At 30.7% G+C, this 27,825-nt stretch overlaps 2 protein-coding genes across 2 annotated transcripts in view; one reads left to right on the top strand and one right to left on the bottom strand.

Annotated features, from left to right (window-relative positions):
• LOC130443423 (nuclear pore complex protein Nup133) lies at positions 1 to 21,455 on the top strand. Its single transcript, XM_056778030.1, has 14 exons — positions 1 to 211; positions 313 to 440; positions 550 to 801; positions 3,338 to 3,624; positions 3,696 to 4,019; positions 7,491 to 7,728; positions 8,246 to 8,502; positions 11,234 to 11,552; positions 11,733 to 12,001; positions 12,057 to 12,203; positions 15,929 to 16,130; positions 18,784 to 19,107; positions 20,333 to 20,794; positions 21,267 to 21,455. Exons 1-14 carry the CDS (start codon positions 102 to 104, stop codon positions 21,407 to 21,409), a joined length of 3,462 nt encoding a protein of 1,153 aa, XP_056634008.1. The 5' UTR covers positions 1 to 101; the 3' UTR covers positions 21,410 to 21,455.
• LOC130443424 (DNA damage-binding protein 1) overlaps positions 21,267 to 27,825 on the bottom strand; it is a 15,259-nt gene continuing 8,700 nt past the window's right edge. The window contains exons 10-14 of the mRNA XM_056778031.1: positions 27,329 to 27,650; positions 26,902 to 27,225; positions 25,807 to 26,100; positions 21,661 to 21,887; positions 21,267 to 21,606 (exon numbers count right to left, since the gene is read on the bottom strand). Of these exons, the coding sequence (XP_056634009.1) occupies positions 21,553 to 21,606; positions 21,661 to 21,887; positions 25,807 to 26,100; positions 26,902 to 27,225; positions 27,329 to 27,650 (1,221 nt within the window). The 3' untranslated portion in view covers positions 21,267 to 21,552. The remainder of the gene's footprint in view (positions 21,607 to 21,660; positions 21,888 to 25,806; positions 26,101 to 26,901; positions 27,226 to 27,328; positions 27,651 to 27,825) is intronic.

The raw sequence follows: 27,825 nt of genomic DNA on the forward strand, positions 1-27,825 counted from the left end.
ATTAAGTTCTAAGATTGAACTGATCTCTAACCTAACATTTAAATTTTTTCGTTTACTGTTTAATCTGTGTTTAGTTTTTGTTGAAGATATAGTTTTTCAATATGGACAAAAGTTTTTCCAGTCCAATATCCGTGAAAAGCCCATTTTCTCCTAGATCCCGACAGAATATAAGTTCCAAAAGGATTTTGCCGGCTTCTTTCAGAAAATCATCGTATGTTCATAGTGTTTAAGCTTGATTCAATAACTTATATCTGGATAATATTTTTATATTTGCATGTATTAATTATATCATAGGCAGTATTTTTCTTTTAGACGTTTGAGTTTGTCAGCAAAATCTACGCAGTCGGTACAAGTTGTCTTAAAGTCAACAAATAATTATGCTGAGCGTTTCGGACAATCTTTACCAGTTCTAATAACTGAAGCATTAACATTTGCAGATCGTACGTATATTTGATTTACGTTGTATTGTATTGTTTCAAAAAAGGTACCTTGATAAGTTAAATTTGTTTGACCTGTTAGTATTGTATGTGTAATTACAAAATATTATAGGAAATACTATAGTATCTGCCAGAATATCAGAGTGTGGATATGCCTGGGTTGTTTGTGGCAGACGATTACTTATATGGCAATACCGCCAGTCTCTATCAGCTCCTGGAACTCCTCAAAGGAAACTTGGAAGTTTAAATCAGTGTTTTGAACTTCAATTGCCACAAAGTGATTTAGCTCATAGAGCAGAATTAGTATCTGTATTTATTAATGTTGGATCCAATATTCCTTCTTGTATTGCTGTGTCACCTGAAGGTAAGTAATCCCAATTATTACTTATATTGGACTATATTAAAATTGTTTACATAAATTTGAAAATTAAGAAATGTATGAAACCTTTAACTATATAGTCACTGAATACCTGCATTATTTAAAGGAGAAAATATACACATAGATTTAATAGTAGTTATAAATATAGTGAATCAACTAAAAAATAGGAGAGTTGCATGACTAGGTCCATCTAATGAAAAATGGAACAAATGAACTATTTGAATCTTTATTTTTCTAAAATACATAAATGATGAAAATATACCTGAAAACTGGAAAACAGCTTCAATCACATTTATTTATAAAAAGGGCAACATAATGAAATGCAACAATTATTGTGGGGTATCAGTAACAAGTACGATAAGCAGGGTATGTACAAGAAAAATGAATCTGATGAGCAGGAACACTAATTACAAAAAGAAGAAGAGAGTGGTTTAGAGCTGGAATATACTGTACAGACAGTGGCTTCTCTTTAAAGCAGTTGATAGAGAGGAAAACAGAAAGGACACGACTAATGTTTATAGATTTACAAAAGGCCTACAATAACATACCAATATCAAAATTGTGGGAAGCTCTTGACAATGTCAACATTAATCATACTGTCATAAAGGCCATCTAGAACGTATATAAAAATTGGAAATTAAGTATTGGCATCCTTCACAGTCAACAAAGGCCTGAGACAACACTTTGCAAAATATATGTTTAAAAAGCTCTTAACAACTGGGAAGGAAAAATGCAAAGGAATGTGGATCCAAATTGATGATCACACTTGTTTATACTCCCTCCAATTTTCAGATCATCAGGTAATATGTGCAAACGATAGAGATGACTTGGAATACATGGCACGCAAACTAAAGGAAGAATACAGAAAATGGGGAGTGCAGATGAACATACAAAAGATACATTACTAATGTATGAATAGGCTACAACAAACATACAACTAGAAAACAAAGAAATTATAATGGGATATGAGAACTATAAATATCTAGGAATTTTTGATACAGTTGGGACAGGTAATACAGAAATGAAATTTAGAATAAACAGCAGGAACAATGACTAAATAACTAAATGGAATAATGAAATAGGAAAACAACGAAAACTGAGGATCTACAATGCAATGATTACATTGGTATTGGATTGGAAACGTGGAGAATAGAAAAATTAAATAAAACAATAGAAGCCACAGAAATGGACGCCCCAAGAAGAGCAAATAGAATATCAGGTTAAATTGAATCCAAAACGACACACTTAAAAAGAAAATCAATCTGATAGAAACAATTATAGAATATATTGAAGAAATGCAGTTGATTTAGTACAGGCACATGCAGAGGATGAGGAAGACCAAGATAATCATGGAATAAGAAAATAAATGAGTGCACGAAATCTGAACGATAAGAACTACAGCAACAGGAAAGAGTGCCAATTAGGAATCTGACAATATCGCCTTTTTGATTTTTGAATGTCATTCGATAGAGACTGGAAAGATGACCCTCTTTTTTAAAAAAATATATATGTATTATGATCGCGATATTTAAAAAAAAGCAGTTTTTTGGCTCTCCTGAAAAGTTGTACATTTTTTACTTAAGCCATGTTAGAATATGTCTCCACAATGATATTTGCCAATCTATTATTTGCACCATATAAAGGCTCATCCTTTTAAAAGCCAAACCTCGTGCTAACTATGTTTTATTATTTTACTCCCACACAAATATCCATACATTTTTTATCGGCGAGAAAGTGTTTTTTAACACTATTCCTCATTGTTTGTATCCAGTAAGTCTATATTGATTTCAACAATTTTTTGTACACTACCAACTTATTTACAATTAATAATTTTCCACAAATTATCCAATAATATAAAGGATTTTTCATTTAAAAACATATTTTTGATAAGGAATAAACCATTACTGTGTATCTAATTTTAAAATATAAGGATGTTGAATTAATGATATTACAAATTCAAAGGCCCACAAAAATGCTTTTATGATTTAACTTAAACTGTAATACCGACAGATAATTGAGAAAAAAATGTTTGTATGTTTGTAAAGCTGCAAGTGTAATAAAAAATATGTACCATATCTATTCTTAATATATGTTGAATAGTTTCAATTATACCTTATCTTACTTTAAAATTATGTACTTTATCAATAATCAGGGATCTTGCAGAAAACTTCTATCACAAATTAAAAAGTTAGAGTTTTTTTAAATAAAAAATCTAATATATATATATATAATTGTGATCTCAGTAGAGGTGCTGAAAGATGAATAGTCTACATTCAGCAAATCTGTAAATCCTCCACTGGGTATTTAGTATTTAAGTGTTTCCTGTTCCTTACTTCCCTTACAAATTGATTCCTAATAACTCTCCTGCAGAAAGCATTTTTTCTTGAAAGATTGTATATTTTCAGTGATAGAATCTTCACAATTAGACTAAAATGTTTTTCATTTTCTTAATTTGATACTGGAAATAAATAGCTACTACAATAAATTAAAAAAGATATATTTTATTTATTTGAATTTTTAGGTGTTCTTAGATACTGGCCTGCTATTGCCCATGAAGGGATTACTGTTGAACAGACTGTAGATCTCCAGGGACAAGAGTGTGATAGTTTAACAAATGTTGAAGGTTTGTGCTGTATATTAGCCACAACAACTTGTACTGTAGTTTTAATACATCCTGAAATTATTAGTGGTCGACATGTTTTAAATTGTAAACCACTTAAAGCTCCAAGTGGATGGTTAGGTGGAATTAGCAAGAGGATGTCTTCCCTAATATTTGGACCTATTTCAAGTGAACAATCCAACGAAACTGTGAGTCTTTACAAATTTTTGTGATTTGAAGTACCAAAAAATGAATGTTTTAAGTAAATATATTATTTTAGCGTCTTGTTAGAGTACTAAGTGTTCCAAACAAAGATAGTACTTGGACAGTATATGTTCTTGCTGGTCATTCTCTGCAGAAATGGATTTTATCCAATCAAGATAATGAACAATTGGTTTTTATGTCAGATTTAAATAGAGCAGTAAGAGAAAAATTCCAGACAACATTAAGGGAAAAAATCCGAGAAACCCCATGGGATCAATCTGATATGGATTCTTGGTTAATGAATAGCCAAAATATGGATACATGGTTGTTAGATATTCAAGCTGATAAAGATAATATTATTATTTTAGCTGCTGCTGTTAATACACAAATTTCTCCAAGGGTAAGCCAATTATAATTTAAAATATTTAGAATCTTTCAAATGTATAAACCAACTGTCCATATACAATAGTCACTAAAATTAATACAGACTGATGAACTAATTTTATTCCTATGGAAGATAATCCAGAAATAGGAATATAAATTTCTTATATTATTTTTTATATTTCATTTCTACTTCGAGATAAAAAATAGAGAAGATTAAACCGTGGTCAATAAATATATTGATTAATTTTGTATAAATATGGAACAAAATTAAAAAATAGCTGTAACAAAATTATAACACAAGTATATTGAATTACTACAAAAATTTTATGAGCATTTCAAATTAATTAATCAGATTAAAAGTAGAAATAAATACTATAATAACTAGAAAATGTTTTTAACTTATCACTCATTGTTAATAAAACAAATTATACATTGGTGTTTGGTGATTGTATCTAACTAGAAAAAGCAGACAGATGAAACTGTCGATTTTGTAGAGAAGACGGATATTGAGGACAAGAATGCAAGATGTTCTATCACTAATAATGCCAGCGTTAACTCAGTGTACTCCTAAAAGAAAACTATAGCTCCGACTATACAGCGTTTGTGTTTGTATGGAGGTTTCAAATACTGATGCCAGCAAAATTAACTAGACATTCTGAAACAAAGCATAAAGATTGTGTAGGAAAACATGTAGATGTTTTTAAGCGGAATAAAGCTGAACTACAAACTTTAAAAAATATCCTTAAATCATACTCAACTCGTAAATCTACTTGAAAGCATCATATCTTATCAACTTTCATGCAGAATTGCTAAAACTATAAAACCCTTTACTGTTGAAGAAGAGGTGATTAATACGCCTCTTTTCAACAATACTGTTAGTAAGAGAAAGTTATCTGAAGAACTTCTGACCCATGCCATATTCCTGTATTATGAAAATATTAATTCTATCTTATATGGTCCTCCTCGGATTCTGATCTTTTGATAAGATAACTTAGTTCCCGTACAGAGAGGCTTATGCAGTACATTTATAAGACCAGTAAATGTTATTCAAAATAAGATTTTAAAAATTATATTTAAGAGAAGTTAGCTGTATTTGATAAAGGTCTCTAAATTCCTTTTTTTAAAATTTTGCATTTTTTTATTTTATATATATATATATATATATATATATATTTACTCATTTACTCATTATGTCATTACAAATATATGTGTTAGTATACTTCTTACTAACACTTCCCTTCACCTCAATTTCCAAGAAAATTTGTGGATATCGTTAATAGTGGCTGTATATACCAATATTAGACAGTTTCAATCTGAAGCAGAAATAAAGACCACCATCATTGAAACGTGGGACTTGCTACTGCCATGCAGTAATTGTTAAATGATATTCCAAATTATATATTAACTTGGTGAACATATTGACTATTAACAGTAGTGACTTTATTTCGATGGGAAATTTTCCCCCTATTTTATGGCACATTCAAGTTTTCTTTTTTGTCCACATAGCAGGGAGTTAGTTATTCCTTTTACATAATATTTACATACTGTTTATTCACCCATTTTCATGAAAAATAAATATTTTTGTGTTTGAAGAACATAATTTGAAATATTTATCTTATTCATTTAAAGCAAATACTGAATTTTATTTAATGTATTTATTTAAAAAAAGGAAGACCAACTTCTTTGATCAGACAAGAGATTGATTAAGCATTTTAATAGATTTTATGAATATTGTGTTGCCATCAATTAACAATAAATGTAAAGTGTTATATTTAAACAGATTGATTTTAGGTATTTTCTTACCCGGCTTACACTTGGCAAGGGATTATATATATATATATATATATATATATATATATATATATATATATATATATATATATATATATATATATATATAAATACTCATTTATTATTGATATTTATGAGTAAAAGTAAAGTAAAGTAACATGATAGGTCTAAAATTACCTTTTTTGTATATTTTGTCCCTAAAGTCCCTTTTTTTGAACAACTTGTGTGCTAAAAGCCCTGTTATATGGCGAAAAAAATTTGAAACCTCAGATATTTATACATAACATGGATTTAAAGAAAATGTGAATGGTTCGTATATCACTAGAAATGTGCAATACATTACAGTCTCTAATGGCCACTTGCACCGTATGGTTATTGATGGTTTAAATTTAAACACTGGCTTAATTCTGTTTTTTGAATTGCACCTTGTGTTAAACCAATTAATTCCCCGAAATCGCAGGCTTAAACAGATTCAATTTTTTAGTTAAACAGTTACAGTTAAACCTACAATTCAGATAATTTTGTGTTGAAAACACAGTGGAAACAATAATTATTGCTATTGATATTACACAATATTATTGTCTCTGCTCTCATAAGTAACAAGACATTCTTTTGGTTTACTGTGTTAAAAGAATTCAACAAATGGTAGCATGAAGTTGATATTCATATTCTGGAGATTGTAGATATGGGATTTCTCAGAAGAGTGTATAATAGAGCGAACCATTTTGGATATAGATAATTTTACCTTTTTTATAAGGTTCAGACCCTAAAAGCCAACAGTTATTGACTTTTGGAGCAAATTGAGGATAGTCTCATATCGATTATCATAGATTAACTTTCTTATTATATTTTAATATATTATGTAGGCTTCGCTGTAATATTCTATGATCTTGTGAATATTGGGATTTTCAATTTTTCATTATTTTTGAGGTCTATTGTTCTTTGATCCAAAATTCCCATATTCTTTATGATGAGATAATAGGAAATTGACTGGTTCCAAATCCCTACTATGATAGTGGGTACATTTAAAATGGGTTTGATTTTGAATGATTATATAGTTTTCCAAGTCATACAAAAGAGCTGTATTCTCAGAAAAACTTACTGGTGGTGACTCATTCCAAGGAAGTAACTAGGCAATGGCATACAATTGCAAGCAGAGGTTTGTTACCATTGCACTAGAGATGTCTATAAGCATTGTAGTCTTCTTTAAGCAAATATTCAAAATATCGCTTCAGTTATATAATCTACAAGGACTTAATAATTATTTCAAATATCTGTCCAAATTTTTAGTTGAACATAGAATACTAGTTGCCATAAAAATCCAATTCGTGGTTATAATACTATACAATAAAAAATATAGCTTATATATATTTGACTAAACTTCATTAATTTTTACATTCATTATAATGGAAAAAATTATAGTAAATAAATTATAATTTTAATATTTTCATTTTGGTGGAGTCTTCGTACTTCTCACAACTCTTATATGATTTTTTGACATTGATATTCCTACGATCTGCCACAATACAGTATAATTCAATAATTATATGGCTACTTATCAATGTCAAAAATGCTTTTCATGAATTTAACGGTTCTTCCTTTAAACATTATTATGTATTTTTGCATTTTTTATATGCAGTTTTGATATCTTTTAAGCTTTCTTCCCGATTCAATCTAATATTAATTTTAATTTAAGGTACATTATGCTCTGATATCATTTTCTACGGGTGATAGCCATCCTGAAATTAGAGATTTTGTATTGTTGATGATATCAGGTTTATACAGAGATGATAATCCTTCAGACTCATTATCATACAGGTTTTTGATATGTGGCACAAGTGCTTATCTATATAATGATAAAACAATAACTGTAATACGCCCTCAAGAAGAACCAGATGTTTTTGAATTCACTTCCTCACAAGATGTGCTGCTAGGTAAGAATATATACATATATGTATTAAGGATTTTACAAAACTCAACGTTTATAACTTTTTATTTGAAATTTTGATGTTTTCTTAATTCCCAATTGTGATATTCTATTCCTTTCCCCCTCCTATACGACGCACGGCTCAAACATTCTCGTAGGCTGAGAAGACTCCAGAATATGCGTAATCATGTAGATCCAAAGGAAAGAATAGTAATTTATCTAGCTTCGTTATAATGATTCCTCCTTGTAATTATTTGTCCTATAATGACTGTAGATCACAAACAAAATTCCAATTTCTTCTCGAACTCATCCATTTATACCTCCAACTCGTTGAATTTTGCAATCCAAAAGATCGCATTGTTGGAGTACCAAGTACCTATCAAAATCGTCTGGTATAAGGAGCCATACTGAATGCGAATGAGTGCTACGGGTTCGAGATGAAAATTTACGAGTTCTAAAAGTAGTATATAGTTGTTCCAAGAATGATTATGTTGATCAGTTTTAAATATATTCTCTATTTGTAGGGGGTTCAATCTGTATAAATACTCCCGTATTCTTCTCAAGAATAAATGGTCTTATAGCAGTATGTAGCAATGACCAGATTTCTGATTTTATTAATCAAAGCATGACATCCAATACACCTGTTGAAACTTCATTCAATGAAACAGCAGTAAATAATTTATCTGTATATGTTATTGACCCCCAGGAAATACATAGTGCTTATAAGGACACAATGAGTCAAATGAAAGCAGCATTTATTTTTCATATTCGTAACCAACAGGTATGTTATTTGAGTATATATTGTATAACTTCTTAATTCTTCTATCTTTATATATACTTTGATGAATAAATTGAATATAAATAATATTTATTATATATTTATATTTAAAATATAACTTTAAATTGATGATAATTTCCTAGGTGGTGATAAAACCTTTGTATTGTTCACCATTGTGAATCAATGATTTTATGTAAGGTAGTTTCGTGTTTGTAGGATTTCTAATTTAGATTAAAACTTAATTGAATAGTATGTGGATCTTATTTGATGTACATAGATTAAAATTCTATAATTAGATAAAAGTTTCAACATAATCACTAGCACATGAAGTTCATATATTGAAGGTAGGGTAGGAATTACAAGGGTTGTATGTTCTAACTAAGAAACAGCACATTTTTTCCATAATCATTTTTATATTTCAGTCTCTATCTTAGTTTATAGTCTAATGATGCTCAAACCTTTTTAACCATTCAAAATAATAGTTGTCTCAAGATAGGCATTCACAAATTCAATAGAGTGATCACTTTTGAATATCTGGGAATCAATTCTTTTGGGTTCTTTTGATATGCCAATATTAAAGAATGTACACTTGAGTATTATATTGCCGCAAGCCCACAATATCACTTTTATGATAATATTTACTTAACTTTGTGTAAGTAATAGTGGAAATTGTTTTCTTTCCATGTTCACTCATTTACAACAAAAACAGTTTTCTTAAGATGACTATTAAAATTAATCTATTTGTCATATTTACTTAAAATTTTGGTAGATCAGAAACATGGTGTAAATTAATAGTGAAATTGTTATCAACTTCGGAAAAATCACTATTTTTTCACAGTGGCTCTGTGTGTCTCATAGTTCACCTTCTAGCTTAGTTGAAAATCATTATTTTTATTCTCCGGAAACAACATGCAAAAATTTTCTATTTTAAATTTGATAATTTTTATTAAAAAGAAATGACTGACAAATTAATTTATTAAAATTCGGAACTTCTCACAAGCGATACACCCTATGACAATATAAATATGAACAAATAGAAGCTACTATGTATGTGAACATTAGGGTACCATGTATACGACTAGCCAGAAGATCTATCGTGTCCTCTTTTCTTCATGTAACACTAGGGATCCACAGTGTCATCTATTAATCCCACTTCTATTAGATATTTCAGAATGTGGGATGGCCCTAGCTGCTAGAGATCTTCGTCTTCTATTTCTCGGGAGTTCTGTAGTCTTTCACACTTTGAAAGAAAGTGGATAGAAGTTTCGTGCTCTGCGCAGAAGAATCTGCAACTTGCAGGCCCGACAGGACTCCTGTTAGTATTCATAGGTTACTCTTGATTATGTTGATACACTGTTTTTTCCTTTGTACCTCCATTTCTAGTATCTTCTCTATTGTCTTGTAGTCGATTTCACAGAATGGTTCAGGCTTATGAAGGGTTTGTCTGCGCCTACTTTATCGAGTCTATCAGCTATTTCGTTTTTCTCCACTACAATACGTCTTGGAATTCATTGCAGGGTAATTTTATTTTTCTCGTTTAGATTGTCCAGGTATTCCCAAACTAGTTTTGATTTAATAACATTGGAGCTCAAGACTTTAATGGCTGCTTGGACATCTGACAGGATGATGATCTTCTGTTTGCGATAATTCCTTTCTAGGTTGAACTGGACACATTTTTCAATGCATATATTTCTGCTTGGTGTGTTGCCCAAGTTGTCAGAGTGTTTGATTCTATGTTCTTCTCTTTTCTAGTTCTGTATGCTGTTTTAGAGCCATCTATATACCGTTTGATGGTATTTCTGTTCATTTCTTGTATGGTTTTTAAAACCCATTTGTTTTTACAGCTTAGTTTTGAGGTAAATAGTTTCTCAAAGCTAAACTTTTTTGGTATTTCGTCCTGAGGCATGTCCCAGATTTGATCATGTTTGAGGATGGTTTCTCGTTTTGTTTCCTTCTCTGAACAATCTGAGTGACGTATTTTCCGCCACGCCTTCCAATACTGTATGGAGAGGTGGAAGATTTGAAATCACTAGTGCGGCTTTTGGGCATGATTTCATCCTCATAAGAGTCTACTACATCCTCTGTTTGCATTAATAGAAATGTTGTCTTGTCCTACTTTCGTTTCTGCTGTTCTAGTGGCTAATAGTTGTGACATCTATCTGGAGGTTTTACTGTCTACTCCTCTCGAGTCTAACGCTCTTTTGACTGCCTCATGTGGAGTATTGTAAAATTTGTTCCTCCTCCTGTTTTACAAGAACAAACCATCTTTTGGATTTTTACTCTATCATATTGATCACACTGTTCACGCTATTATAACACACTCACAATTACACTGTCTGACGCGAGTTTCGATTACCTGGATCTCGTCTTTAGAGTCTAAAGGTAAACTGTTTCAGTCCGAATGAATATTAAAAAATTGAAAATTCAAGTCAAATTGAAACCTAATTTATTTTAATGCATCAATCCACAGCAAAAAGTGATATTTGTTAGATATATCAGCTCCGATTACTACTCCCATTACTACTCTCCTAATGTTACTATACAAAAATTGCTTGTTCACATTTTGTACTAGTTTATTTAAGTTTCACATTAAACGTCATTACATTGGCATCTATGTAGAAGTTCCTAATTCAAGAGAAAAATTATTTTCTTCCTATTATCTTGTGATATTTACTAAAATCTTATAATAATTTCAAATTATCCATCACATTTGTAATTCAATAAAATTTTGTAGTCCGCTTACCAAGAGATTCTTAACGAATTATTCCCAGTTGATAGTTACACACTACCTAGTATAAATAGCACTTTAGATAAGCTAGTTATTCAGATGTGTAAGGATTTGTTGGATGATATACCAGCTGGGGATCCCCGTTGGACCAAAGATGCTCCACCGGGAATAGGAAGCTCATATTCAATGCAAGTTTTACATCAGTTGGAAGATAAACAAAAGGCTATGTCCTTATATTTTAAATTCCTCAAAGACTCTGAATTATGGAATAAACTATCAGGGTGCATCATTAGAAATACTACTATGGCCACTATTCATATTTTAGGTAAGTATGTACATTGATTAAATCAATTTTCAATGAGGCTAAAAAGACGCTTGAATTCAGTACAACCAGTACTAATATTAAAATCTCTCCGACCCTTTGGAGAAACAAGAAATACATAATATGATTTTAACATAGAATTTTAATGATGTATCCTATATTTGTAACTTAATTATTTTTTAGGAGAATGTCTAGAAAAAATTTCGGCAGCTATAATATGTAAAAGTCTACCGAATAATATCTTACTTGAAAATGCTATAGAAAAAGCTATAATCAATTTTGAAAGTGAACCCGGAAATGGTCTTACAAATCAAGATATATTTTATAGAGAAGTTAGTAAAGTGCATACTGTAATTCAAGAACTCTCAAACTGTTGTGAGGATTCGGCACATTCTGATTTGAGCCCACTAGAAATTGCTCAAAACGTTCATGACACCAACGAGATTATATTGGTAATCTTATCAGAAAAAAATTCTGGAATAATTTACATACCTATATTTTTTACAGACCGTTATAAATGAAGTAATACAATTCCGAAATCAAAGTAGTAATAATTTTATACCATCAGAAACTACAAAATCTTTGGATATTGAATATTTACCTTGGACCGCTGCATATGGAGATGAAGGCCTTACTGATACTTTAATGCAACAAGTAAGTGTAGATATTTTCTGTAATTTTATCTAATACTAACAAAGCTCATGATCCTTATTTTGATGGATAATAATCTGACGGCTAACTTTACTAGTGAAAGACTCACAAAATTACCAATAAATTATTGACGAAATGAAATATGTGTGGGAATGAACCTATTTGAAATGTGACAGAGATTTATTTTGAGAATCGAGCAAATATTAAGCTCTGAACCCATCTACTTTAAGCTTATGTAAAAGCGATGAATAAAACTTCACGAAATAAGCAAGAGTATCCAAGTCAAAATCTATTATATCTTCTTGGTTTGATGAACTATTTTTGACAATAATTCTTTGAAAAAGTCAAATATATACAGGAAGCACAGAAAACAGGAAAATAAACCAGAAAAAGAGTACAAATGCTTTTTATTGATCCAGAGCCTTACTCTGCTGTGGTGAAATGTTCCTTTAAGAATGAGTTTCGAATAAAGGAGGAAAATGAAAGCAAAATCAAGCTACACCTTTTTATTAGTCACAATGGTATGAATATTGATCAAAATAGACCTTGAATCATGAATATGTATATTTAGGAAATTAAATAGAAAGGTATAAGAAGTAAAAATTATATGTTTTCCGTATGATCTATATCTTTGGGGTTATTCAATTATAAAGTAAGCAGATTTGTTACAATTACTTAACCCCATTCTTTCCCCTTATCAGCAAAAGTAAGTCTGAAATGTGTGAATGTGTTTTATATTTATTCATCTAAGAACTTCAGGAAGGAATGGTGCTCTTACTTGGATTTTATTACACTACTAATTAGCACTTACACTATTTTACTTCTTACAATAATAATTATAAATACTGTATACACGACTATATTCGGTCAAGAGCTCCCGAAGTACCATTGCCTTCTCAGTTATTTTTTATACATCAATATCCAAGCTCTTGCCCCCTCCTATGCTTATGTAAACGTTGGTAGATGCTTTTAATCTATTCTGTTTTTTATTGATTCTCGAGCAGCAGTTGTGATTCCAGAAATGAGAAATTAGGTTTGGGATAGAAAACTTTAACGTACATAATATTTATTCAAACTTTATTGACAATATACAAATGTTGTAATCTGAAGTAATATTATAACAAAAAAAAGTTCTTCTAAATCTACAGTCCATGACATCCGAATCCATTCTTCTAAATTGTTGGTATACATATAATTTACAATCAACAGTCTTTAGTCCAAGACATCTGAATCCACAAGTTTTTGACGAAATTTAAAGTTTGTTGCTCAATGTTGTGTGCACAATTACCGATTTTGGAATGTCTACGTTATTATCAACAACTCGATGTTCTAAAGTTTGAATAATATTCATCAATTCATTAGCTCAATGAGCAACCACTCTTATAGACCCAACTTTCATACCAGTATGCGTCCTTACTTTTTTCAGTGACTTGACAGGTTATAAAAACCAAACGTGTTCATATTTGACTTCATAGCTTCTATTTTATCATCAAACAATAATAATAAAAGGTCATTTGCAGGAAATGTTTGAGTGAATAATTAAGTGTAGAGCTAAACCCACGGTAGATTGAGAAGTTGCCCTCTATCATCTAAAACCAAGTCATGAAATGTTCATTATACTTTTACTGTTGGTTGAATAAATCTGTTGACAAGTAATCAAAATAAGTTACTTCTAGAATGAGAGCATTCTATGATACTACATTTTACAAATTCGAGGAAGTATTGGCTTACACGCACATATTATGACTACCATTTAATATCTATAAAATCAAGATCTTGGCCACCTGGGACAACACATTTTGCAGTAACATGATAGCCATCAAATTCAAATTCCATACAACTTCATACTTTAGCTTGACTTCTAAAAACCATGCATTGAGATCAAGTCGCTTAAATTGTTGTATAACAAAACCTATAACTTTTTGTAACCCGAATTTTCATTCGACCCTACATTAACTGTCGTGATTATGACTGGTTTTGTGAATCCATAGACAGTTTCAGCTGCTTCTTTAAACTCTTAAACTAAGAGAAATGTTTCAAAATCCTGAGCATGAGTATTAGCAGTAGATAAACTGTTTCCCACTTTGAATAGTAATGTATATTGATCCAGAATATCCAACGGCTTAAGGTTGTCCTAGCATACTGGAAGTTATTTTGATACCAGTCGAAACTGATGGTATTCATTTGTTCCGCTCAACAATTATCCAGTCGTGATCAGGTAATTTAATTGATTATTCAATGTGCATTAGAAGAGGTATCTACCTTTTTATCGCAGTTACACCATGACTTATGCTTTATGAATATGAAATATGGAAAATACTTGCTCTGGTTCCAGAATTGATGCCGTAATCTCCAAATAATGGATTGATGTTTCAGCGAAACTACTATCCCAAGTGACATTTGTAGTAATCAACCAAAGCTCGAGTGAGCTTGACAGAAGCTGTCGATACACGTTTTCGTAACTCTGCAAATTTCTGGAAATCAACTGAAAGTATGTCTGAGTCAAGTTTTTACACTTGAATATACTGCTTTCGTCTTTTATCATCTATGGCACTCCCAAATAAAGAACAATTGAACAAATATTTTCAAAAAAGTAAAAACTACATGAAGTGATTACAATCTAGAGCCCACCACCCCCGATGTAATCATAACTATAGTGTATATGTAATACATCATAAGATCTGATCTATAAATGTCTAAGACAAAAAAGTGCTTGGTTCATTGACATTCCTTCACGAATTCCACTCCAAATTGGTTGGTCATCTACCCTATTCACCAGATTTAGCTACCAGTGACTTTTTCCTGTTTTTCTAACCTCAATGTTTCAAAAAATAAAAATGATTGTGGAAAAATGTCTTGTTTTTTTGTTGGGTGAGAAACTTTCCAGAACAACCTCGCGTTGAACGCCTAAAATATATTATACAATTGAAAAAAGGGCAATTAACACAGAAAAGACATGAACATGAAAATATGATCTCATGAAAGTGAGGAAAATGAAAGATTTTTTATAAATTTCGTTCTAGATTAGGATCCGCACTGAGCTAATAGGTGATCTATCTTATACATGATCAAATTTTCCAAAAACATCTTTATATTTGACGTTCTTTCATTAATTGGTCTCACTACAATCAGTAACCTTTTTTTCTTTCATTCGTTCATAATAGTTAGAAAACGGAGTCATCGTGCAATTATTCTCTGCCTTCTTCAACAGTTGACATTTGTACATTATGGTCTTTCATTAAATTTGAGGGATTTTATTTTCGCCTGGATTTTTTTTCAGAAAAGAATTACCCTATGGTAGTTTCGTCTCTGAAGACTATGCCATTTGAGTATCTGAATCCTGATATTTTGAGGTGATATTGTTCTATTTTTCGCATTTCGTTCTTAGAAGATTAAAAATTGATAGTGCTCATGCCATTGAAAAAATTGCAAGTCAGATTTTTATTTATTGAAATATATTTTCATTAATTTGATTAGTTGCCCTTGTGTGGAAATTTTGAGACAGGTCAGAAAGCCCAGCATTCGATATTTATATTTAAAGAAGCCTGAATGCAAAGAATATTTAAGTATACATTCAATCCACTTTAAAATTTTTTTCTTATTTTCTACTAATTAAAAGTTAGTTGACACTGAAATTTCATTTTATAAATCAATATTATAGTTTCATTATTTTTTTATAAACAAAAATAATTTTGTACATTTTTGAATAAGCTAATAATATTTTTCAGCATATTTTAACATACAGTTATGGATTGAAATTAGTAAGTCAGGGTCCATTAAGAAACTCGTTATTGGATCATTTTGTTGGAATAACTGATTTATTATTAGATGGGAAAAAAAGTCATTTAGAAAGTGTACACAATGATAACAGAGAAAATAATCTTTATAGGCAGTATTGTACGGACAGACACAAACTAATTAAACCCTTATGTGAGTATTAAAAAATAACATGTAAATCTAATGAAATCGTATTTCATTAGGTTTAATTTAGCTTTAAGTTGTTTAGTTATTTCCTTGTTTATATAAAATGCTTGGCAAAAACTTTGTCAGTTTATTTCTGTTGGGCTTATAAAAAATGTCGAATAAGTAAATTTAAGTTCACTGATCAAAGTTATTTGCACTCTTTCATTGATTTCATTGAAAGACCTATAAACGCATTTTTTTATTTGATAATACATTGACAAAGTACAATACGTCCCTCTATGTCTTGATAAGCGATTTCTGTTCTCTTATTTTTTATCTTATTCTTCTTGGAATTAACAAATGAATGTTTTTTAAAATTATCCAGGCCATCTACAAGTCAAAACCACATAATTCTACAATTAATAATTCCAAAGTTACGATAGCTTAAAATTAATCTGAACTAATTAAATTGTTTATGCAAGAACAGTGGTTCTTTTTTTGTTTTTTATGTCACGAATCTTATGAAGACAGGTTACAGTGATAGCAAAAGAACTTATGCAGTTTGGAGGAAAGTGAAACTGAAGAAGTAGGTTTAATATGAATCCGCCCTAAAACTGCAATGTTTGGTAAAACATCCTGATACATTCATTCGAAAAACTGCAATAGATGTCTCCAAAAACTGACAATATATTTGGGGTATATGGTTGTAAAAATAGTTGATAGGTTATATTGGAGTCACACCATAAATACTTCCAATGAAAATATTTTTAAAACTCGAAATATTATCATGTTACGTTACTTGATCAGCAATAAGTCATTTATCCTCATACTCGTAGTTGAATCACTTTCAAGTAGAATTTACTGAAATTCTTGGAAGTTAAGGTTGCTTTGATGACGGATAAGGAATTTGTCCTAATACCTAGCTGGAATTTCTAGAAACTTTGATATTTTACACACTATTTACTACTACCACTACAGTAACACTGAAAATTAGACTGCTTATAGTAACCAAGTTAGCATCTTCTAATTGTATAATTTTAAATGTTGGTGTAGCGACTTGGCAATATTGTGAATTATTTTCTCATTAATGTTCTCGTTTAGTCATTCATAAAAACCGCTTCTTCATGTTCAATACGAGTGCAAGACATCGTTAGTAAGGTGATTTCGAATCATTGAATAACTATAGTGAGTCCTCATATACGGGGTGTCCCACGACGAATTAAAACTATCTGTATATGTCAAAATACCTAATAGTAAAATCATAAAAATTTCTACGTTTGGGTTTTCGGATATGATCTTTTAACTAAAATATTTTCAAAGATGGCCTATTTCCGGTTCTACCGGAAGTCGGCTGTAACTTTGTTATTTTAAATAGAACACCCTGTGTATTAATACATTTTTTAAATCTATGTAAATTTTAGTATACTTTTGTCTAAAAACTTTTTTTCGATAAATGCATACTTTTTAAGTTATTCATTTTTTTTTAAAAAAATTTGACTGTTGCAGACCCTTATAAATTATTTTTTACGAAGATACCCTTAAGGATATGAAAATGGTTTCTGTTCGGTTACTTTTAGCAAGGTCAGACGTATTTGAATATATGTTGAAAAATTTTTCATTTTATACAGGAAGTGTATTAAAAGTGTGCAAAGTTTAACTTCATAAATATCAAGTTTCTTTATTTTTTTAAATAGAACCACCTGTTTTTTCTATTTTAATGCATTCAGGGGTAAAAAATAAGGCAAATTCATGTATACTTTCCTATACCTAAACCTTACCGTTATCCAGATAATAAATGTTAAAACATCATACTGTTTTCCTTTGGCTTTTAATTTTCCATAAAATTTTGTAGCATATCTTATTATTGTTGATTTCGATCGTGGTCTATCTGGATATCTTACTGCAAAGAAAGCACATGTTCTTGTAACAACTTTGCCATATTTACCATGTATTAAAAGCAAATTTACATAATCTTTTTTTTCTTTGTGCTTGTATCAACGGGTCAAAATAAAATCAAAAAATAATTTATAAGGGTCTGCAAAAGTCAAATTTTTTACAAAAAAATTACTAAGAAGTATGCATTTTTCGAAAAAGATTTTAGGTACAAACTAAAATTTTACGTAGATTTCAAAAATGTATTAATATACAGGGTGCTCCATTTAAAATAAAAAAGTTACAGTCGACTTCCGGTAGAAAATTTCTAGCTCCAACGTCACACTTTAAAATTATTTCTGAAGTTTCTTCTCAATCTTCTTCTGTGTCCAAAGGTGAATACCCAGAATTGATGTTATCACTTCTGATATGGGTATATTATCATCTATAGAAACAAAATCCTAAAAATGTAGCTACTGTTCATTTTGTTAATTCCTATAGGTGACAATCATTTTTTTCGTTTCTGGAAACGCAACACATATCTCTATCTCCCCTTGTAAGCTCTCATGTTCACATTAATTCCCAGCTTTTTTGTTGCAATTACAAGGAGTAGTTTTACTAACAGAAAACCAAATTTTTCTCGCAAATTTTATGGCATGGTAAATGTTAATCCATACGGTAAAATTTACAGGTTAGTAATGTTAGGTTAATATGGGTAACCTCAATCTAGATTGGTGGAAGTTGGTTGGTGGAATCTTTTTATCCTTCAATTAGATGTACATATGTTTTATAATATCGTTATTTTCAGTAAATGAAAAGGAATACGAGAAAGCGATTCTACTGGCGGAAAAGTATCTAGATTTTGAAACGTTGGTAACAATTTGTGATGCCACAGACAATCAAGAAAGATTGGATGAATACATGGATAGATTCAGTAACAACGGATTTTCAGAATATGTCTATAATTGGTTCCTTAAAGAAAATAAACAAGGAAAATTATTAGATAAATATAGAAAAACTGGAAAAACGAAGAATTTGCAAAAGTTGTCTACCTTTTTATCCGATCACCCGTCATTATCTTGGATGCAACAAATATTTGATCAAAAATTTCCTATGGCTGCAAATACGTTGTGTGAGTAAATACTAAATTATATACTATAGGCCACGGAATCTTCCAAAGCTTCTATTTTGTATTTTTTTTGTTTTCCCTTGTGAGCCAGTCATTGGCTCCCACACGTATAGTAGATCCATAAATCTAAAAAAGTTGGCTGGCATCCTTTCTTGAAAAGAGCGTTGTATCGATCTTATTTATCGTTTTGTATCAAACGAAAATTATCAAGCTGAAACTTGTAGCAATGAAATGTATGTGTATTTTGAAGTAATATACATTACTACCCAAAGGATCTGTTGTGTTCCCCTTTTTTGCTGTGATACTGAAGATGTTCAGTGTTAACAATTCCTTCCTTTTGGAATGTTCAGAACGAGGAATGGTTGTAGTTGCCAAATATCATCTTCTATTTCATACCCTTCCAGGTGTAATACTCTGGAGTTCCGTGGTCTCTCATAATTCGAGAGAAGGTGAATAAAAGTTTCATCCTCTACATGGAAGAATATTTATTTTGCATTCTCTGCTAAGTATAGCATCTTCAGGTGTCAATCGAAATGGCAGTGCCCGACAAGACTCTTCTTTGGCTATAGGTTCCCAGGGGTATCTTTGACTGCCTCAACTTATGTAGATTGTTCCAGTAACTGATTTTTTTCTTATCTACCTCCTTCTCTATTGTTCTGTAGTCGATTCCACAGAAGGGTTTATTCACCCCTACTTTGGCAAGTCTGTCTGCTATTTCATTTCCATCAACTCCAGTAGGTCCTAGAACCCATTGGAGAATGACTAGCTGGCCTAGCTCATTCAACTTGTGATGATCTCGTACTTGCGATAATTTCTTTCGAAGTTGAACTGTATGCTTTTTTCAATTGTATATATTTCTGCTTCAAAAATACTTTTGGCTCTCAGCAGAGTAGTTTACTATCTAGGAAGAGTCCCAGATATTTCCTATCTGTTTCTTCTCAATGACTTGCTCGGTCAGATTGATGGACTAGGTTTGTCCTAGTTAGTAGTCCTTGTTCGAGTTGACATTTAGTCTCACCAATGGACACCATCTTATCACATTAATTTCAAGCGTCTATTTCATGTTTTTCCACTGTCCTTACGTGTCCTTGTGTTTCTTTAAGCCTCTCCCAACTTTAACACCCCCGGAGCATTTTATATTGAATTTGGGCGATATCTGCTTGTTTTATCTACTTACACATTCTTTAGAAATATATCTATTAAGTAAAATATTTTTGTTTTCATTTAGATACTTTGGCTACCAATGAAAAAGATTCATTAACAAGACAAAAAACTATGTTGAGCCTGTGCAAGTTGTCAAAATTGGCTGGACCAATAACAGGGGATTTAGAAGCTTACATCGAAAATATAAACAACAGGTTAGGACTAATTAACTGTCAAGAAGAATTGCCCGATTATGTTCTTCAGCAGTTTGGCTATGATACACTTAAACCTTGTGTAATATCTCCAAAAGAACTTATTAATCTTTATACCTGTAAAGAATACGTTGACGCAAGCGAGTTAGAATTCAAAAAAGCCTTAGATATTCTGAACTTCATACAAGATGAGGAATTAATAGATGAATTACATTTAAGTATTTGGAGAAGAGCTATTCTCAGAGATTCTTGGAATTTCAAGAATTTGGATTGTCCCATGGAAGTTTTAAGCACAACTTTATTCTATAAAATAGTGGATCTTTTGCTAGATTTAGGTAATGTAGTTTTAGTTTATATTGAGAAAATGTCTTCCAATGCTTGGTTTTATATTATTTTTATTGAGGGGCTACAAATTTGATGAATTTCAATTTTTTTGAAGATTTGCTGTCATTTTACTTTAATGAGAGTAAACAGAATTAATTACAAGACTACTACGTTTATACTCAACAAACTGTTTACTATTACTAAACTAACATATTATTATTGTCTGAAGTGAATTTCGTTTCAAAACTCGTGTCAGAAAAAATAAACTCCAACTTCTCTTTAGTTTGAATTTGTCAAAGAATAGAACTTATAATTGGCAAACTTTTTAGTGATGCAAAGTCAGACAAGTCTAAATTGGATTTGAGGAATAATAAGTGTAATATAATACAATCCATATAGGGATTTAAGCTAAATATATTTATTATAACAGTAGTTAAAAATTTGTTTTTGTAATAGCAACAATAATATTCTTTTTTATTTCAGGTGTTAACCCGCAAACACTTTTGCCACCAATTAATATGCTACTAGATAGTCCAGAACTTGGACAGTTGAAGGAAAATCCAAATTTCGAATTTTTAATAAAAACGGCTTATGAATATATAAATCGTACACAGATCATGGAATAAGTTGAATTATTAATTTAATTTAAAATAAAAATAATTTTATTATAAATTTTTTATTTCAAACATTATTCAAGGAACTATATAAAAACATACTGTGTTATTAATGTACACCAAAGAAATACACTTTAAAACAGAAAAATATCTATCTAGTGTATCCTAGTTAAATCTTCTACCATTTTCACTGCATTTTCTACAGTCATCTAAAATAAAAATTTTTAAATTATTGTTATTCATTTCAATGGTAAATTACTTACTCCTACTGCATCTGCCACTTCTTTCATCTTATCTTGTGATAAATCTAAAAAGCTTTCCACTAAATCCCCATCTATAAAACCTTCACTGTTTTCAGTTTTAATATCTGTATGAAATGCTCTCCAGAAAGAATGTTCAATTTTGCCAACAGATTTTATCGTAGACGCTAATTTGTTTTGCAATTCTTGCAAAAATTCGTAGAAATCTTGAGGAATTTGTGTTACTAAACCTAAAACAAGAAAATGTTGGAATTTTTTACACAAAAAATAATTGACCAAACAAAATGCTATACCGTAATCCTCACATTCTAACAGTCCTAAAAAACAGTTACTACTACTACTCTCACTATCCCAAGAGGCAAACAGTAGGAATTTTAAACAGCTACAATATTCAAACGGTTTAGTTGGTATGTTGACACATTTAAATTTGATATACATTGTAGGAGATGGAAAAATACCTACTTAATACCTTCCAAAAATTCAAGGAAGTAAGTAAGATGTATTTCTTTTAAATTGATACTAGGTAATGTCATACTATCAAGTGACATAAATATACTAGATGTGGAGTGAAGAAAATTATGTTCATGGCGGCCAGATAAGGATATAAAATTATTCGTCAAAAAGGGATCAAAAAATTTTTTCACTATAGTGGCCAAAAGAAGATGAAAATATTTCCTCATATACTACAATGGTTACCACCACAAACTTTTTAGAATAGATTATATTATTATTGCTTGCTAAACGCACTCTACACATAAAAGAATTAGATATACAATAGAACACGATTTAATATATATATATATATATATATATATATATATATATATATATATATATATATATATATATATATATATATATATATATATATATATATATATATATATATATATATATATATATATATATATATATATATATCGATATCTCGTTAGCCTAGACCTGCATGCATAAACAAAATATTGCGTTACCAGCAACGAACAATAACTTATTAGAAGTGTCAGAGTAAAGTTTGAGGTCAAAAAAAGTAAACCAGAGTTAAGCAATAAATTAAAAGAAAAATATGTCCACCAAAATTGTGAAAATCGAAAAATTGGAGTATCAAGCCATTATCAAGTACCTGTATTTAAAAGGGTTAAAAGGTAAGCAGATTTACGAAGATATACTTAATACCCTGGGTGACCAATGTCAATGAAAGGCCAGTTTCTGTGTCAGTCCCCGAAAATATCGATGCAGTTCATGACATGAATTCATCAGACCGTTCACGTCAATTTGGGCATGAGAAAAATTGCTGCAAAATGGATCCCCAAATTTTTGAATTTGGATCAAAAGCGTGCAAGGGTAGAATCATCGCGTTCGACCTGTGCTCGATTTGAAAACGATGTAGACTTCTTAAACCGAATTGTTACTATGAATGAGACTTGGGTACATTTCTACGATCTAGAAACAAAGCAAAAATAGATGGAATTGCGACACTCTGTTTCTCCAAGACCTAAGAAGTTTCGTGTCCAAAAATCTGTTGGAAAAGTTCTTACTTCAGTTTTTTGGGATTGCCATGGAATAATCATTATTGATTTTTTGGATAAGAATAGAACAATAACTGGAGATTACTATTCGACATTAGTTACCACTCTACAGTTTGACAATAATTGCTTCTATGTGCTACCTACTCGAACCAATTTTGATCCAATTGGCTCGACTTGAAACACCCACAATCTTCATTGCTGTTTTTTTTTCCAAGTCATATGTATAGACCCATACTACTATAAAGATATTTATACACAGCCTTTGGTCAGGTTATGGAAGATCCAACTCTACATCCATATGATCATTGAGTATCTAGTTGATGCTAGTCAATCAATATATATATATATATATATATATATATATATATATATATATATATATATATATATATATATATATATATATCGATATCTCGTTAGCCTAGACCTGCATGCATAAACAAAATATTGCGTTACCAGCAACGAACAATAACTTATTAGAAGTGTCAGAGTAAAGTTTGAGGTCAAAAAAAGTAAACCAGAGTTAAGCAATAAATTAAAAGAAAAATATGTCCACCAAAATTGTGAAAATCGAAAAATTGGAGTATCAAGCCATTATCAAGTACCTGTATTTAAAAGGGTTAAAAGGTAAGCAGATTTACGAAGATATACTTAATACCCTGGGTGACCAATGTCAATGAAAGGCCAGTTTCTGTGTCAGTCCCCGAAAATATCGATGCAGTTCATGACATGAATTCATCAGACCGTTCACGTCAATTTGGGCATGAGAAAAATTGCTGCAAAATGGATCCCCAAATTTTTGAATTTGGATCAAAAGCGTGCAAGGGTAGAATCATCGCGTTCGACCTGTGCTCGATTTGAAAACGATGTAGACTTCTTAAACCGAATTGTTACTATGAATGAGACTTGGGTACATTTCTACGATCTAGAAACAAAGCAAAAATAGATGGAATTGCGACACTCTGTTTCTCCAAGACCTAAGAAGTTTCGTGTCCAAAAATCTGTTGGAAAAGTTCTTACTTCAGTTTTTTGGGATTGCCATGGAATAATCATTATTGATTTTTTGGATAAGAATAGAACAATAACTGGAGATTACTATTCGACATTAGTTACCACTCTACAGTTTGACAATAATTGCTTCTATGTGCTACCTACTCGAACCAATTTTGATCCAATTGGCTCGACTTGAAACACCCACAATCTTCATTGCTGTTTTTTTTTCCAAGTCATATGTATAGACCCATACTACTATAAAGATATTTATACACAGCCTTTGGTCAGGTTATGGAAGATCCAACTCTACATCCATATGATCATTGAGTATCTAGTTGATGCTAGTCAATCAATATATATATATATATATATATATATATATATATATATATATATATATATATATATATATATATATATATATATATATATATATATCGATATCTCGTTAGCCTAGACCTGCATGCATAAACAAAATATTGCGTTACCAGCAACGAACAATAACTTATTAGAAGTGTCAGAGTAAAGTTTGAGGTCAAAAAAAGTAAACCAGAGTTAAGCAATAAATTAAAAGAAAAATATGTCCACCAAAATTGTGAAAATCGAAAAATTGGAGTATCAAGCCATTATCAAGTACCTGTATTTAAAAGGGTTAAAAGGTAAGCAGATTTACGAAGATATACTTAATACCCTGGGTGACCAATGTCAATGAAAGGCCAGTTTCTGTGTCAGTCCCCGAAAATATCGATGCAGTTCATGACATGAATTCATCAGACCGTTCACGTCAATTTGGGCATGAGAAAAATTGCTGCAAAATGGATCCCCAAATTTTTGAATTTGGATCAAAAGCGTGCAAGGGTAGAATCATCGCGTTCGACCTGTGCTCGATTTGAAAACGATGTAGACTTCTTAAACCGAATTGTTACTATGAATGAGACTTGGGTACATTTCTACGATCTAGAAACAAAGCAAAAATAGATGGAATTGCGACACTCTGTTTCTCCAAGACCTAAGAAGTTTCGTGTCCAAAAATCTGTTGGAAAAGTTCTTACTTCAGTTTTTTGGGATTGCCATGGAATAATCATTATTGATTTTTTGGATAAGAATAGAACAATAACTGGAGATTACTATTCGACATTAGTTACCACTCTACAGTTTGACAATAATTGCTTCTATGTGCTACCTACTCGAACCAATTGGCTCGACTTGAAACACCCACAATCTTCATTGCTGTTTTTTTTTCCAAGTCATATGTATAGACCCATACTACTATAAAGATATTTATACACAGCCTTTGGTCAGGTTATGGAAGATCCAACTCTACATCCATATGATCATTGAGTATCTAGTTGATGCTAGTCAATCAATATATATATATATATATATATATATATATATATATATATATATATATATATATATATATATATATATATATATATATATATATATATATATATATATGATATCTTAATTGTTAAAATGTGGAGGTTTAAGTTTACATTTAAAAATATGTGACAGTTTTTCTAATGTCAAACATATAAATAGCAACACTATCTGTATTGATTTATAAATTATAAGAAATGAAAGGATCTATTAAGTGAATATATTGAAATTGAAAAATAGTTACCAATTGCTCCTCCAACAGTACCGAACAAGACACATCCTCTTGTAGGTGTTGACGTTTCTCCAATATTTTGCATAACAAGAGAGCCATGCCTAAACACATTTATCATATCCCCAACATGAAACTGACCCACTTCTTGCATTTGTGAGCGCTCTTCGTCTGTTGTGGCGGCACTGTCTTTCTGACAAACAAACATATTGAAATTGTTTTCGGCACCCAGAAAAGTATCATCGTCTAGAATTTCGACAGCTGTCATCCAATTAGGATTATAATCTCTTGCAATTTCCTCAAAACTACCTGTAATATAAATAAATTATTTTACGACTTCTGAAAACGGCATACTTTCCATAATATTTTTATAGGGTGTCCACACTTTCAGTTAAAGAATGTAATTTTAATATGTGTACATTGAAAGCACACAACTCTAGGCCTATTCTTATATTTTTTTTCATAAGATCACAACGTCTCAAATTTATTCTAATAATTTCTGGTCTGTGCTATTATACGGTATAGAAGGTTGGATACTGAAAGTTAACACCATGAACAGATTGGAGGCATTTGAGATGTGGATCTACCAAAGAATTTTGAAAGTTCCATGGATGGCAAGAAAAACCAACGAAAAACTTCTAAGGAAAATAAGAAAAGAATGTGAATTGCTGATAGAGGGAAGAAGGGGATTGGGTAGAAAGATGATGTGGCTCTACAATATTAAAAAGTGGACAGGGATAAGAACCACAGGAGAATTAATTCATACCACCAGAGATAAGATAAAATGGTCACATGTAATCACAAACATCCATTAATGGATAGAAAAATCAATTCTGTCAAAAAATACATGATATTAATACTTCAATTTAATAGTCTTATAGTGAATGAATTTTCTATGTAAAGAAATTTAAAATCGCGCCCCCCAGAATCCCTTTTCTTTTATTGTACACTGTTGCAGCTATTCTGAAGCACTAGAAAATTTTTGTAAATCATTTATAAAAATTCTTAAACATTCATAGAGCACTTAAAAATTCTCAGTATCTTATATACAAAGCCAAGTTGAAGTTAAAGGAAAGCTAATGATCTTATTTTTTTATAACAATAAATTACCTTCCATTGTTTTGTATTGCAATAGAGTCATACTCCTCATTAAATCTCCAATTAATATAAAATCTCCTTTTGTTTTCAAATATAACGATATAATATTATTGAATTGTGAACATTCCAGCCGCAATTCTTTCTCGGCTGTCCATTCAAAAAGTCTCACTGTACTATTTATACTAGCTAATAATTTTCCATTGAATTCAGCCAGTGAGTAACAAGCTCCTTTGATTTCTTTTTCTGAAACTTGTGTTAATTTGTTTTCGCTCCAATGGAATACCAAAAGGCGCCCCTGTTTAGGCTCCGCTTCTTCAGGATTAACATTAGCTGTACCTAAGAAACATACAAGGAAAGTTAACATATTTAGAAAGTTGTACTTAATTTGCAAATATTTGTGATTCCTAACTTAATGACTGAGAAGCATTGTAATACTTACCAACAATAAAATATGGATTAGGATCATTTCCCAAAGTGCAAGACACAAGAGACATTGCATATTCTTGTTGCATTAATTGATGTGCATGTAATACTTCAAATGTGTTTTGATCGATTATAAGTAAATTGTGTACTTCTACTTCTTGACCATAATCAGGAACTTGACTTGATAATAAACTGCTACTACTAGACTTGCTAATTCCTAATGATCCTACACTACTTGAAATTGTAACAGATTGTGCCATTGTAGATGCACTCTGTCGTGCTGGATTTAATCCCGTTGAATCTTGAATATCGATACGAGCTGTCACCACGCCAAATGTCTGAAATACAATTGAACAAATTTACAAAAACAAATGTTAATAGAAAAATCTAATGTTCATTAATTATTTTTATCATTAAAATATTATAAACATAAAAAATGTTTTTATATACATTGTAAAGTATGTTGATTATTTATGTCAAATGAGGGAAAATGAGGGTTTTTTTAATAGAAAA

The sequence above is a fragment of the Diorhabda sublineata genome, chromosome 4, assembly GCF_026230105.1.
Source record: "Diorhabda sublineata isolate icDioSubl1.1 chromosome 4, icDioSubl1.1, whole genome shotgun sequence".
Lineage (NCBI taxonomy): Eukaryota > Metazoa > Arthropoda > Insecta > Coleoptera > Chrysomelidae > Diorhabda > Diorhabda sublineata.